Source organism: Hibiscus syriacus, unplaced genomic scaffold (assembly GCF_006381635.1).
Source record: "Hibiscus syriacus cultivar Baekdansim isolate YM2019G1 unplaced genomic scaffold, ASM638163v2 tig00111213_pilon, whole genome shotgun sequence".
Taxonomy (NCBI): Eukaryota; Viridiplantae; Streptophyta; class Magnoliopsida; order Malvales; family Malvaceae; genus Hibiscus; species Hibiscus syriacus.
In genome coordinates this window covers 1323403-1339285 of record NW_024063022.1, presented here as the reverse complement: position 1 = coordinate 1339285, position 15883 = coordinate 1323403, and the positions used below count along the sequence as shown (strand labels likewise).

The following is a 15883-nucleotide window of genomic DNA, read 5'->3' as shown; positions in this document are numbered from 1 at the left end:
TCAAAATCAAAATTTAATGTTGTAACTAAAAAATATTGAAAGCTAAACAGTACAATTGATACATCACCTAAAATTTAATGATATCTTGCATAAATAATCCTAAAATAATAGCAACAATAACAATTTATTGTATCGAAAAAAGAAATACTATAGACCAACGGTCATGTCCAGTTTACCAACCAGTTCCAAAAGTTCGAAATTTTAGCCCGCCTTACCCTACCCACTGGCCAGTGTCCACTGGCTTAGTTCGTAAACTCTACACTCTCGGCGCCGCAGTCTTCAGATCCACACCGCCGCCGGAATTGTGCTTAACTCGCTCTATGCCTCCGCCGCAGCACCAAAGTCACAGGATGTTCCTCCCTCCCCCGTCCCCTGGGATGCTTCAGGTATGTCCTCTTCCTCGTCGACCGCCGCCTAATTTTTATTCAAAATTATAATTGTTGCAGGAAGCTAGACTAGATCATTGATCTGTATGTTTATATTTGTTTTCTCTCGTTTCTTAGTCAAAACCTTGTAAAGCAAGAGGAGAAAATGGTGTTTCTAAATCTGAGCAGCTGCTGTCGAATGCCAAACGACGAGAACATCCTTCTAATGTGTCTAATATCCATTCATATCAGTGTCCTGTGAGTTCTAATCCACTTACTATTATCAGTATTTTAGCTTGAGTTAGCTACAATGAGATCCTGGAAATATCTATTATGGAATAATTTATATGGTGTCCTTTCTCTATAGCAGGGTTCTAGAAGGGCTTTCCTAGCTGTTGAAAACAATAGTCATCTTTCATCATCATCATCATCTTCTTCTTCTTCAATTGAAGCAACAAAGGGTTGTCTCAGGCTCTTGCTCTCTCACTGTTCATCATCACCATCTTCTGCTGCTGCTGCTATCACTCATGGTACTCGCAAAACTGCTTTGAATCGCCGTTGTCGCACTGGAACTCTCAAATCGGCTCCCGTTTCGAGTTTTCCTCGCTCCAAACCATTCCGTTTCATGAAGGGAAATGCTTTGTCCGATCCCGTTTCCAATAAACTAAACCGAGATAAGAAATCCCAATCTTCCAAAATTTCAACTTCATCCAAAGTTCCTGCCGTTTGTGATCCTGTAATGGAGTCGCATTCAGCGTCAGGAGACATGTTGAAGCAGCCTGAGAAGTCTGAGGAACTTGGGTTCACTCCCATGGCTGCTACTAAGAATGATGGCAATGGTAATTGGAAAAACAGGCTCATGAGTGATGAGAAACCGAACACTAAAACACCACCCCTGCAGGCTTCGTTTTCTCCCGAGATTCGGTCGACGGCAACCATGACAAAAACTCCTGCCTGTTACGCTGCCGGTCATATCATTTCCGGGGTTACCGACAAGAGAAAATGTAGAGCTAGAGGTGTACTTGCTGTAGCTCAATCAGGACCCAATGATGAGACCAAAACACCACCCCTGCAAGCTTCATTTTCTCCCGAGATTCAGTCTACTGCAACCATGGCAACAACTCCTGCCTGTTACAGTGCTGGCCATCTCATTGCTGGGGTGACCGACAAGAGAAAATGTAAGGCTAGAGGTTTACTTGCTGTAAATCAATCAGGGCCGAATGTTAATGATATCTCAAGTGATGGCTTTGAAGAAGATTATCAGCCCGGACTCGAAAACAAGTTCAGTGTTTCCATGCTCCCTTCACCTGCTGAGGCTTCAATGCATTGGCTTCTGTCTCCTTGCCGTGAGACTGACGAGAATGAAATCAAGAATTCTGCTTCGTTGCACGGCTTGCTCGGAAAACTTAAAACACGTCTTTCTCCTTCATCACCATTATCTGATCTCGGTTTTTCTTCTGATTGGTGTAACTTTAGCAATGACAAAAGTGATGCTATTAACGGTGGAACCGGAAAGAGCAGAAGGAGCACAAATAGTTTACTTATTTCAAGTCAAGGTCGTCGGTTTCGACTAAGTTCAGATTGTTTATCCGCCTGTTCTCCTCTTGTTTCGTCTTCTCCAAATGCCACACCTTATTCCGGAGCCGTTCCCCTTAAACAAGAGGAAAAACACTGCTACGGTATTGATAGACGAAACTCTCCATTGTCTGGAGATACATTAGGGAGTGAAAATGTTATGCAAACCCCAAACTCAGATTCAAGCATTGAAAGGCCCGTTAGGCTGTTATGTTCAATTTTGAAGGACCACAAGAGACACCATCATCATCAGTCCGTGCTACTTTCAATGGCTGGAGATCTCCGGATGGCGAGCTTGTCTCCCGAGAGCCATGTATCGATATGGGATACAACTGGTTCGAGTATTAAGTTTGATCAACTGTCTGTATCTGTACCTTCCAATTCCATGGATCTTTCTCAATTTCAGCAAAATTTGGATGATCAATATTTGTGGACATCGAGTTCTACATTTGAGGATGTGTCACAGTCCGGAATGAGAATATCCTGGAGGGAAGGATTAGTAAGTCGCATTTTTGAGATGGATGAGTTTGATAGCTGCAGATGCCTATCGGACGAAGAGGAAGACTTGAATGTGAATAACCAAAGTCATGACATCAATGTTGATTCAGGGAATGTAGATGGCAATGGAATCAGCAAAGAAAAGCTTCATTCTCCATTACGTTTATATGCAGAGTCCATTAGCACCGATGGAGGTGGTTTGGTTCAGTCCACGGATTCGGATTGGAACCTTTGTTACAAGAACAGTTTGTTTCAAGCTTAATCCACGACCTCCTTATATGATGATGTTCATATTCCAAGTCCATTAGCGCCGGTTTGGCTCGGTCAGAGGATTCGGATTAGAACCTTTGCAACAAGAACAGTTTGCTTCAAGTATAGTTCAGGGCTCATGCGATGTTCATATGCAGAGTCCATCGATACCAATGGAGGTGGGTTCGGTATGTTCAGCGGATTCGGGTCAAACCTTGGCCATGATTGAAACATTATGTACTATTTGTTAGTTTCTCTTTCAATTTTACTCTCTTTAATTTTCATGTATAAAAGAAAACTAATTTAATTTTATAAATCAATAAATTGGGATACAATTAGATTACTCTAAAACCTACAATAAATTAATTGTACTTTTAGGCTAGGACCGCTACGTGAGGGCAGCAGGCACCGCTGCTACTTTGGGTTTGCTTCCTATTTTGGGGTTCACAATCTATTTATTATTTTTAAATTATCACGTAATACTTTTGTGGGATTTAATGGTTAGGGAATAAAATTGGACGGATCGATAACATTAGAGAATATTTACCTTTAATTTAAATTGGTGACCAAAGTCGATCATACCGAAAACAAATGAAACTATTCGCGTAGTTTACCCTTTAAATTTCTATCCTTTACATTTTAAATTTTCAATGTTTGACTTATTATTTTGATTTACTCCATATTTAAAAGAGTTTGGTATACTTTTATTATGTATATAAACTGCACTGCAGTAATCAATAAAGTGAATCAGTTTTTCATTCTGCTAGCGCATTAATTTTTTTTCTCTATTACTATGAACACCGACAACTCTATATCTATTATCCAAAATACCAACGAACCTCATAATACCTTGATTACAATCAATGTTGCAGTCCAAATCCCATTAAAACTCACATCCACCAATTATGTTTCGTGGAAACTACAGTTTCAAACTTTGTTTGTCAGATATGATCTTTTGAGATATATCGATGGATCAAAACCTTACTCACTAGTCACTATCTGATGTATGGGTAATGTGCCCTCAATTGATTATGGATCTAGGAAGGAAGCAAAACAGCCTCCAAGTAAGTGAATGGCTCAAACAGAGTGATTTGGTAGTTGATGTAGGTGAAGATGGTAGGCTATTTTTTTAATGATAATGAAAATTTGGTTAAGTGATGGAAGTGTGGTGGTTTATGAAAGAATGGCTATGGTGTTGAGATAGTATCTTTAGAAAGACTCTAAGGAGAACCAATGCTAAAGAGCAGAGACCCTTCCTCAATATGCTTTCAAAAGGGGTGGTGAAAAGGACTTGGACCCACTAGATAGTAATCTAGGAACCACAAGTATTAAAATGGAAAAAAATGGACGCCACAAGTATAGAAACACTTGATAAGTCGATAAAAGTCACAAAGGACTTGAGAGAAAGAGAAATCTCACTTGAATTAATTATCAAAATTGTATGTTTACAAAGAAATGGACTAGCCTATTTATAAGAAATGAAGGGATATGGTAGAATGGATACATGGTGATTTGACCAGCCTTTGTGTCATTTTAAAAATAAATAATTATTTGAATAATTAACTAGAAAGCATTGGTGATGTTTCGGCTAGGTTGGAGAGTCATGAGCTTTGGTCAAATAGTGTTTGAACCCTTTCAATTTGGCGCCCAATTGAAACAATACATGCCTTGGCCGAATGGTGAGGTCCCTTGATGTTTGATGCGCCTAGAGAGTCCACATGCCTTGCACACGCCTTGCTAGTCATATGAGATGCACATGGCTCCCTAGGAAGCTTATGGTTTAACCTTAAACATGTGGTGAAGGGCTGATCATGTGAAACAGCCTTGGGCGTGCGTTGGTCCTCCTCTAAGCTTGATTGAGTGTGTAGCTAGCTGAGCAAATAGGTTAGTTGTGAGTGAGCCTTCCAGTCGAGACCTCATTGGCTCCTTAGCACCACTTTTAGCTACCTTCAGCTGCCCATGTTGTCACCTTCAACAACTTAACTTCAAATAGTCCACCTAGCCTTAGCTCCTCCAGCTGAATTGGGCTTTCCATTGCTTTCCACGAGCTGCCATATACCTTGTGAGTTAGTTGTGAGCTGGCATAGGGTGCCAATCAATCTACCAAGCTGTCATAATGTGTGTCGTTCCTTTATGTACCTACATGTGCAAAGAAAACAAGGTAAATCAAAGTCATTGAGCTGGAATGAATGCAAATGCATGCTGCCATGTGTGAATATATGCTTGTGAGCTAAAGAATGACATTATGAGCTAAGTTTAAGATGATATTATATTAAGGAGCTAATATATATGATTTGTGAGCTGAATTGAATTGAAACGAGCTAGGAAATTAAGGATTAACATGCTGCCATAGTATGAATGCAATTAACTCAATCTAAACGAATGCAAAACTAATATGAATCAATAACATACTTAATAATGAGCTGAAATAACATAATGCAACAAGTAGCATAAAGATGTGATTAAAATAAACTAGTTACTTAATTCATAAAATACATAATTAGTAATCTAAATATGAATTGTTCACCATATGTTAAAAATAGATTATGAATGTAAACAAATCAGAATAATATAAAAGAAATAAAAGAATATAAAGTTTAAGAGGACTCCATTGAGTGCTAAAGAAATGATGGTTGTGAATGGTGAAAATGAGCATGCATCACTATCACTCAAAATCAAATTACTACGTCAAATTCCGCCTATACAATATGGATTTGACAAGATCAATTAATCTTGAACGCAATTATTAGTTCACTATCCTCTACAATAATCTCGTTCATAGCACGAGCCAAAACTGCAAGAGAAACTTGGACAATATTAACCACCACTTATGCGAATCAATCCTGCGGGCGAATTAAGCAAGTAAAACTCACTTCAAAAATCTTATTAAGGGCTCAACATTACAAAATTCCTTCAAACTGTTAAGACCAAAACAGATGAACTTGACATTCTTGGCGCGTTAGTTGACACTGAAGATCTCACTCTTAGATAATCTTGGTGATGACTACAAAGAATTGGTTCGTGCAGTCCAAGCCAGAGACAATCCAATTTTCTTTGAATAATTACATGAAAAACTCATCAATGTTGAAGTCTCACTGTAGAACACCAAAAGATATATTTTATATTTTCTTGCTTCTGCTACTCCAACAAATTGCACCAAGGGACGTAATTTTTCAAACTCTGATGCTACTGCGGGACATATCAACAACTGACTCTCACCTTCAACAATTAGCACTCATAATCCAAGTTGGCGTTCATCATCCAATCCTCACAATCACTATGTTTCATTAAACAACTTTAATACACCTCGAACATAGTGTTATTCTCCGTAACTATATCTTGTTTACTGTCAAATTTGTCGAATTCAGGGTTACACTACCAAGCGTTGCCCATTATTCCGCCTGGTTCCAATTGAATCATCTAGCAACTCCGGTTCTCAAGCATCAACCTCTCCATGGCAACCAAGAGAAAATGTTGCTACCTATACTTCTGCTACATTAACTTGGTTATTGGACAGTGGTGCTTCTCACAATGTCACTTCCGATTTGAACAATCTCTCATTACATGCACCATACCCAGGCTCCGACGACATTATGACTGGAGATGCACTACCCTTTCAATCACCCATACTGGTTTCACATTTCTTCAAAGTCTCATTGCTTAGTTTACCTTAAACAATGTTTTTTATGTTCCATAAATGAAAAAGAATTAAATTTTCATCTCTCAATTTTGCATTTCTAATAATGTTTTCATTGAATTCTTACTTCATTATTCTCTTATGAAGGAATTTCGCACAAGGAAGAAACTCTTGACAAGTCAAACTAAGGATGATGTATATGAAAGACCAAGCTTTTCCCCATTCCTCACCTCTTGCTTTCTTTAGTGTCAAAAGTCAAAACCACTACGATTGAGTGGCATCACCGATTAAGAAACCTTGTATTTCCCATCTTAAAACATGTTGTCTCAAGGTTCAACTTAGACTTATCATCTTCCTTGATCTCACATCTTTCATGTAATGCATGTCATTGCAACAGAAGTCATAAGCTTCTGTTTTCCTCGTCCACTTTGATTTTGAATCAATATCTTCAAATCATTTTCTCTGATGTACGGACTTCACCGGTTGTCTCATACAATAACTTCAAATATTATGTTATTTTCCTTGATATTTTACCAAGTACATTTGGTTTTACACGCTAAAAAAAATCAGAAGTAAAAGACATCATAAGATTCAAAGCAATTTTTGAAAACCATTTTGATCGAAAAATCAAAACATTATACTCGGACAATGAATATATTGCTCTTGTTAATTTTCTTGCTATCAATGGTATAACCCATTCTACTACCCCACCACACACTCTCTAACACAATGGCTTTTCTGAGCGATGTTATCTCCATATTGTGGAAATAGGTCTCACTTTTCTCTGTCATATTTCTATTTTGTTAACTTTTTGACCTCATGCTTTTGCCACTATCGCATACTTGATCAACCGTATGCCAACCCCGACATTACAAAAAATTCTCCATATGTAAAAATATTTGAGGCTTCTCTTAATTATTAAAAGCTCAAAATTTTTTTGTTTATGTTATCCTTGGCTTCGTCCATACATCACCCACAAACTTGAATCTCATTCCAAACCATGCATTTTTATTGGTTATTCTCTCACTCAAAGTGCTTATTTTTGTTATGAACTATCCACAACCAAAATCTACACTTCTAGACATGTCAAGTTTGTTAAGTCCACCTTTCCTTTTCAATCATTAATTACTCTAGATCATCATCCAAATTCTACCACTCTATCCACATGGATTTCAGCATCAATACAAGTCTACATTCCACAGTCTGATATATCACCATCCGAAGTTGGTACTCATCAACCCCGATGTGAAGCTTCAATATAGGCTCTACCTGTGACAAACCAAACTGTCAACTCTCCCCATTCCACAAATGACTCTCAAATTTCATCTATCCCCTTAACATTCACTACAAACACCTCAACAACCATCCCTCACCCTACCCAACCTACACCACGACCAAATCATCCAATGCGAATCAGAGCAAAAGACAATATTTATAAATATATCCAAAAACTAAACCTTCATACCCAATTATCCAAAACAAATGAGCTTGAACCCACAACTATAACTCGAAAGAACCAAAATGGCGGGGTGCAATGTCGGATCAATATTATGTTCTTGTTCGAAATGAAACTTGGAAACTTGTTCTACCTGATCCTAGCCAAAATGTAACGGGTTGTAAGTTGATTTTTTGAATCAAAATGTAAAGGATTTCATCAAGGACCAGGAGTTGATTACCATGATACTTTTAGTCCGGTAATTAAACCAACCACCATTCGACTTGTTCTTAGCCTTGTAGTAAGTTGTGGTTGGTCCCTTCGTCAGCTAGATGTCAACAACGCCTTCTTACAAGATCATCTTAGTGAAATGTGTTTATGAGTCAACCGTCAAATTCATTGATCGAGATTCTCCATCACATGTTTGTAAAATTCAGAAAGCTATCTGTTACCTAAAACAAGAATCTTGAGCGTGATATCAAGAACTCCGTAATTTTCTATATCTCTTTGGCTTTAAAAACTCACATGTTGTTACATCTTTAATCATTTTCAAATCTGGTGGTCATTCACTATATCTCCTTGTCTATGTTGACAATTTAATTATCACCAGGGAAATGATACAATGGTTAATCAATTTATTCAGTTATTGGCAAATCTATTTTCACTCGAGGACCATGGTTTGATTTCTTACTTTTTTGGTGTTGAAGTTCTTCCAAACAAGCATAGTCTTTGCTTTCTCAACAATGTTACTTGTTGAAAATCCTTTCTCGAGCACATATTTTAGATGCTAAACCAGTTCAAACACCACTACCAACGAGCTCCTTACTATCAGTACACTTTGAGGCTGCCTTATCTGATCTTTTTGAATTTCGGGCAATAGTAGGTAGTTTACAATATCTCCTGCTTAGGCGCCTTGACATTATTTTTGTTGTGAAGAACTTATCTCAGTTTATGCACAAACCAACTTGTTGAACTATATTTTGATATAACAACTAAGGCAAAATGTATTTGGACTTGAATTGAATTTATTCAAAGTTTTTTTAAAGTTTTCAAAAATAATTCAAAGTCCTTAAAGCTTGGAATTGAGCACAAAACAATTTTCTAGACAAGCAGTATCGATATTGTTCTTACAGTATCGATATCTCATGAACAGTACCGATACTGTTAATATGATATCGATACCAAAGGTAAGGGAAGTATCGATACTCACTAGGTAGTATCCATACTACCAGCATTGCTCAAATTCCAGAATACAAAAATGGTACCGATACCCAAAGGGGTACCGATACTACTTTGTATAATAGTATCGATACTATCAGACCCCAACGACTAGTTGATTTAAAAATAACAAAGGTAGTGTTGATACTCCTTTTAGGAGCACAAATACCCTCTGTTTTAGACAGTTTTATTTTGCACAAAAATTGATCCCCGACAGTTCCAAAACACTCCTAACGGCTAGAAACGGTCACAACATCATTCCAATATATAAATACAAATTGAGGACACTTAAAGAGGGGTTAGAAACACCTATCAAAGCAATCAAACACAAGAGAAGATTTTTTAATTCTTATTTTTATTTCACTTGTAAATATTGTGTTTATGTGAGCTTAATTCTTTATAAACACCTACCTTTGAGAGGTTTATTTATTTACATCTTTTTATCATTTTGTAAAGGGGTTTTGGTTCTATCTTAGCCAATTTAAAAGATAGGGAGTTGTAAAGGTTACTCTTGATCCTTGAAAAAGAAAGAACAAATTAGAGGATTTGTTAGAAAATCCTAAGTGAGGAGCTTAGGTAGTGGATGTAGACTTGGTTGAGAAGTCAAACCACTATAAATCTTTATGTTCATTGTCTTATCTTTTGCTCTCCTTACTCCCTAAACACATTTTTATTAATTCATCCCCTTTGCAACTCTTTCAATTTTTAATTCGAGCTTCCGTAAATCGTAATAATTGGTATCAAAGTTTGACTCATCAGAGGGTTTAACCACCTTGACACGGTATTCGAAGAAGCTCTACCGATTTCCGACACAACCTACAAAGAAATGGCTTCAACCTCCTATGCCTATTACATTGAAGATTCACAACCGATCAACAAGCCACCCTACTTCAATGGAGCAAACTATGCCTATTGGAAGAATATGATGATGCTTTTCATTCAAGTAAATGATCTAGGAGCTTGGAACTCTATCATGAAAGGATACACCATTCCAACCGGCGAGATGGACGATTTCAGTGATGGAGAAAAGAATAAGTTCCAACTCAATGCTAAGGCTATGCACATTTTCTTTTATGCATTAGGCCCGAATGAATATGCAAGAATCTCCTCTTGTTCCAATGCCAATGAGATATGGGATATGCTCCAAGTCACTCGTAAAGGAACTGATGAAGTGAGGGAAACCAAGATAAGTCTTCTCAACCATAGCTACGAGAATTTCAAGATGAAACCCGATGAAGATATCAAAATTATGACAGATAGATTTTCTTTGATTGTCAACGGTCTCAAGGGATTTGGAGAAGTAATCTCTAATGAGAAACTTGTGAGGAATATGATCTACTCTCTTCCAAAGTCTTGGAAATCAAAGAAGACAACGATTATCGAAGCTAGAGACCTAAAGTCTCTCACTCTCGACGAGTTGATTGGTTCTCTTCTCACTCATGAGTTTATAGTGAAGGAAGAGGATGAAGATGAAGAGAATCAAAATAAGAAGAAGAATAATGAGGTAGGCATTGCCTTCAAGTCCACCAATGAGAGCTATCAAGATTCAAGAAAAGAGGTGGATGAATACAATGATGAAGAAGAAGAGATGACCAAGCTCTTCAAAAAATTCAAGAGACTCATGTCTTCCAAGGAAGTGAAGCATGAATCAACGAAGAATAAGGGTTTCCTTGGTGTGCTTCAATTTTAAAATAACGGGGCATGTCAAGTATGAATTCCATCTCCTAAAGAAGAAGGGATTAAGAAAGAAAAAGGCATTTGTGGCGGCTTGGAGTGATGAAGATGACTCCAATGATGAAGATGAAGTAGCCAACCTATGCCTCAGGACCATCGAAGAAGATTCAATGGTATCTTCTAACTCAAATGATTTAAATTCACATTCTTTTGATAAGTTACAAGATGCTTATAATGAGTTATATTTGGAATTTGAGACCATGAATTCCAAATATAAGAAATTGATTTCAAAACTTAAAGTTGAAAATGACTTGGTTTTGAAAGCAAAAGTTGATTTTGAGAATCAAAATGAAATTTTGAAAAATGATTTAGAGCTTTCAAAATTCAAAATCAATGATTTAGAAAAAGAAATTTTTGATTTGAAAGTTAAGCTTGAGAGCTTAACAAAAGAAAAAGAATCAATTTCTCAAAACAACTCATAATGTTTAAAAATGAAAAAAATACTCACATTGCCATTTTATGGTCATTTGGAACATACTTGTCCCATAAAGAAAAGAAAATCTTTTAAAATTAGACAAGTATGGGTTCCTAAGGGAACAAGGGACATTGAAACTAAAGTTCAAGGATCCTAAGCAATTTGGATATCAAAATCTACTTAAATGTCTCTTGTAGGTGTGTGGGAGCAATGTTGATGAAAATGAAGATATTCAAATGCTCTAGCCACATTTTTGAAAAAGGAATGGGTAACCTCTAAGCTTAATGCTTTTATTTTGGATATTTGGTTGCTCATTTTGTTTATGTATACATGAGTTTCAATTTTAAATGATTAAATATTGTTTTTTTTTTTAAATTTCATTTATGTTGAAAAATGATTTATGATGAATACTTTAAAGTTTTAATGATTTTTCATAATTTTTAGTTCATCATAATGAATTTTGGTCAAAATTGATTTTCAATGCAAATGATATCTCTTTAACAATTGATATCAACATTTCAAATGCTTTGATTTTACAAGTTTTAAATTTTTTACCTTAATCTTAAATGGTTATGCAAGTGATTTATTATAAATGATATATCTCTAACAATTGATATCTATTTTTCAAATGCATAACATTTTTTGATTGCTTTATGCACATGCACTTAAATTCAACATTTGGTATTGCATAAAGTATTTTAGACTTGTATATATTGAATTTCATGTGTTACTAACATGTTTGTTATTCTTTGGTGAAATTCAATTTTGTTAAGTGTCAAGCTTTTAAAGTCAAATTTTGTTTGGAATGTACTTTTTGAGGGGGAGCTTTTTGATTTTCAAATGGGTTTTAATGTAAAAATTATCACTTACTCTCCAAATTTATTTTTTAACTTTAAAGTGGAATTATTTTTGATCTAACAAAAATGGGGATAAGTTATGGCTTGAAAAATTCAATTTTTTAATGGAAAAGGGGGAGCTAAACATTTTCATACATTTTCCAACATTTGTATCTTTTTCATTAAACATTTTATTAAGGGGAGGTTTTGCCAAAAACAAGTTTTCAAATGTTTTGTTATATCAAAAAGGGGGAGATTGTTGAACTATATTTTGATATAACAATTAAGGCAAAATGTTTTTGGGCTTGAATTGAATTTATTCAAAGTTTTTCAAAGTTTTCAAAAATAATGCAAAGTCCTTAAAGCTTGGAATTGAGCACAAAACAATTTTCTGGACAAACAGTACCGATATTGTTCTTACAGTATTGATACCTCATGAACAGTACCGATATTGTTCATATGGTACCAATACCAAAGGTAAGGGAAGTATCGATACTCACTAGGTAGTATCGATACTACCAACATTGCTCAAATTTCAGAATGCAAAAATGATACCGATTCCCAAAGGGGTACCGATACTACTTTGTATAGTAGTATTGATACCATATGCATAGTATCGATACCATCAGGCCCCAACAGCTAGTAACAACTAGTTTATTTAAAAATAACAAAGGTAGTACCGATACTCCCTTTAGGAGTACTGATACCCTCTGTTCTGGGCAGTTTTATTTTGCACGAAAATTGATCTCCAACGGCTCCAAAACACTCCCAACGGCTAGAAACGACCACAACATCATTCCAACATATAAATACAAGTTGAGGACACTTGAAGAGGGGTTAGAAACACCTATACAAGCAATCAAACACAAGAGAATAGTTTTTTATTCTTATTTTAATTTCTCTTGTAAATATTATGTTTGTGTGAGCTTAATTCTTTGTAAACACCTACCTTTGATAGGTTTATTTGTTTACTTCTTTTTATCCTTTTGTAAAGGGGTTTTGGTTCTATCTTAGCCAATTCAAAAGATAGATAGTTGTAAAGGTTGCTCTTGATCCTTGAAAAAGAAAGAACAAATTAGTGGATTTGTTAGAAAATCCTAAGTGAGGAGCTTAGATAGTGGATGTAGACTTGGTTGAGAAGTCAAACCAACTCCTTACTCCCTAAACACATTTTTATCAATTCACCCATTTGCAACTCTTTCGATTGTTAATTCGAGCTTCCGTAAATCCTAACACAACCACCGAACACTTAGCTCTTGTTAAATAGTTACTCCGATATCTCTGTGACAGTCCTCATTATTGTCTTCAGCTCTATCATAATTTTCCTTCTATCTTGCATGCATCTTTTGATGTTGATTGGACTGGAAATATTGTTGACTTCTCATCAACCAGTGCTTACATCATCTATTTGGGTCGTAATCTCATTTCTTGAAGCTCCAAAAAGCAACAAACTGTGACACGTTCTTCTACAGAAACTGAATATCAACATGTTACAAACACTACTGCTGAAATAAGTTGAATTTGTTCTCTATTACATGATCTTGGTATTCAATCTTCTCCATGTCTGGTGATATATTGTGATAATATTAGAGCGACCCAATAGTGTTCCAATCCATTCACAAATGAAACATGTGGCTATTGACTTTCATTTTATTCATGATCAAGTGTAAAATGGTACTCTATGGGTTGCACATGTATCTTTGGTTGATCAACTTGCTGATATTTTAACAAAATCGCTTCCTCAGACTCGTTTTGCTTTTCTTCGAGACAAGATTAGACTTTCTTGTTGAGATCCATCTTAAGGGGCATAACAGAATACTTCCTATAATCATGCAATATCTAAAAGTTATCCAAATCATTTGTATTTTAAATTTCTATCCCTTTACATTTTAGATTTTCAACATTTGATTTATTGTTTCGATTTACTCCATATTTAAAGGAGTTTGGTACACTTTTGTAATAAACATAAACTGCATTACAATAATCAATAAAGTAAATCCGTTTTCCATTATTCTTTCATATTATCTTACACATATTTAGAAACAATTAATATTAGATTTTTTGGTACAAACAATTAATATAATATTGATCAGTCTATGTATTCTAGGGTCTTTTTGTTTTCATTTAATTAGTTTTTCAGAAAACGTTTTCCTCATTTTCTAATGTTTTCAGAAAACAATTAATATATCTTTTGTATTTTCTGAAAAATGTATTACGGTCTGATTTTTTATTATTTTTCGTAAGTCATTTTATGATTTTTTCACTTCAAAGCATAAACACTCAAAACATTATTATTTTATATATTTATTATTAATATATTATTTTTAGTATTATTTTAATAAAAATATTAAATTAAATTATATTTATTGATAATTTTTATAATATAATATAATAATTTTATTTTAATAATATATAATAAATTATTAATAAAACTAATATTATTTATTAATTTTAAAAAATAATATTATTGAATAGTTAAATATTTAAAATACATTCCTTAAAATATAATATAATATTCTTATTATAATATTATAAGTTTTAATAGTTTAATAATATTATTATTTTAACAAGTAAGTAATATACTTAATAATATATTATTTTTTTAATAAATATTTAAAATAATTATAATATTTTATTTTAATAAAATATAATAATATTAATATTTTTAATGATATTGACCTAAATAATATTAGATAAATCATTCTAATATTTGAAAAATAATAATATTCTTTTGTTAATAAATAATATTATTTATTGCATTTGATGTTTATAATAATTTTTTTTTTTAAAATTACTAATCAATAAAAAATAAATTACATAACATCATCCAAACATTGTAAAATGATTTTCAGAAAATATTTTCCAGAAAATTTAATTCATTTCCCTGAATTCATTTTTCGAAATCTGTTTTCCGTGAAACAAATGGACCCTTAGTTCTTTATTTTATCGAATCAAAATAATAATAATTTTGTTTGAGTTAAATATAAAATATCATCTTAAAATTGAAATTGTGTGAAACATTCCTAAAATCAAAATAAATCAAATATTAGATGAGAAATAGAATATTTAATTAAAAATTAAATTAACTAAAATTTTGATCTAATCCAATCAACTGCCACCCTTGATTATATACCAAGTCTTATTTTTGTATAACATTCAAAATAATGAGAATGCTATTAACTCTTAGAATTCACACCTCGAAGAAAAGTTATTGAGAATTCACAAGGTTGACATTTGTCATGAAGTAAGCTTTCTCTATGTTCAAAGCATCCTAATTCCTAAGTGAGAAATCATTCATTCAAATATTATTTTTCTCTAAAATTTTTATAAATATTTAAGCATTTTATACGTTATTATGCAATAATAATATCCGTAAAAGTTTATATTAGATTAATTTAAAAATCTTTTTGTTAAAATTTGATATTCCTTTTGGTGTTCAATGATGTGTCTTAATTTTGTCTTGGATTCTTCTGACTCAAGGCATGGATGGAGGTGGGAAGCACTTTGATTTGTTAAAAAAAGGGAAAAAGTTGGGTGGTGAATACAATATATGGTGAGGGTCAATCTTATCGACAAAACTTTACTTTTTATTTATTTTATTTCAAATAATATAAAATTTTATTTTATTTAATAAATTAATATCATCAAACAAAACTGTATATATTCCTTCGTACATCACTCTATTCATTATACACATGCATACATATATCATGTGTAGATGCTCGTTTCTGTCCAGGGTTATGTCGAAGCAGACCCGAAGCAATAGTAGGCCTAAAGAAGAAACCAACCAATTGGAGGCCCAATTCAAGCCCAATGAAGCAACAATACCATCATCCAAGTCTCCAGTCCACATGAGGATGCCTGCAACAAACAGAAAAAAAGAGTTGCTTTTCAGCCACGAATGATAATTGGTAAGTTATC

At 34.1% G+C, this 15883-nt stretch overlaps 2 protein-coding genes across 6 annotated transcripts in view; one reads left to right on the top strand and one right to left on the bottom strand.

Moving 5' to 3' along the window:
• The window catches only part of LOC120156088 (vacuolar protein sorting-associated protein 54, chloroplastic-like), a 33826-nt gene extending 18355 nt beyond the window's left edge, over positions 1 to 15471 (bottom strand). For all 4 annotated transcript variants that reach the window (XM_039167499.1, XM_039167500.1, XM_039167501.1 and 1 more), the window contains exon 1: positions 15466 to 15471. The gene's annotated coding sequence lies outside the window, so the exon portion shown is untranslated. The remainder of the gene's footprint in view (positions 1 to 15465) is intronic.
• LOC120156089 lies at positions 297 to 2864 on the top strand. 2 transcript variants are annotated; one of them, XM_039167504.1, is made up of 4 exons: positions 297 to 386; positions 504 to 623; positions 736 to 2640; positions 2757 to 2864. In XM_039167504.1, exons 1-4 carry the CDS (start codon positions 321 to 323, stop codon positions 2778 to 2780), a joined length of 2115 nt encoding a protein of 704 aa, XP_039023435.1. In that variant the 5' UTR covers positions 297 to 320; the 3' UTR covers positions 2781 to 2864. The 2 variants fall into 2 exon arrangements, with proteins under 2 accessions (XP_039023435.1, XP_039023434.1); XM_039167503.1 differs by having other exon boundaries at positions 736 to 2822.
• Positions 15472 to 15883: the final 412 nt, after the last annotated feature.

What these genes read in the sequence shown, in the direction of transcription:
- LOC120156089 (XM_039167503.1), top strand. Translation starts at nt 321, where the DNA reads ATGCCTCCGCCGCAGCACCAAAGTCACAGGATGTTCCTCCCTCCCCCG. An exon ending in CGTCCCCTGGGATGCTTCAG is followed by an intron (nt 387 to 503) that starts GTATGTCCTCTT and finishes CTCGTTTCTTAG; the next exon opens with TCAAAACCTTGTAAAGCAAG. An exon ending in TCCATTCATATCAGTGTCCT is followed by an intron (nt 624 to 735) that starts GTGAGTTCTAAT and finishes TCTCTATAGCAG; the next exon opens with GGTTCTAGAAGGGCTTTCCT.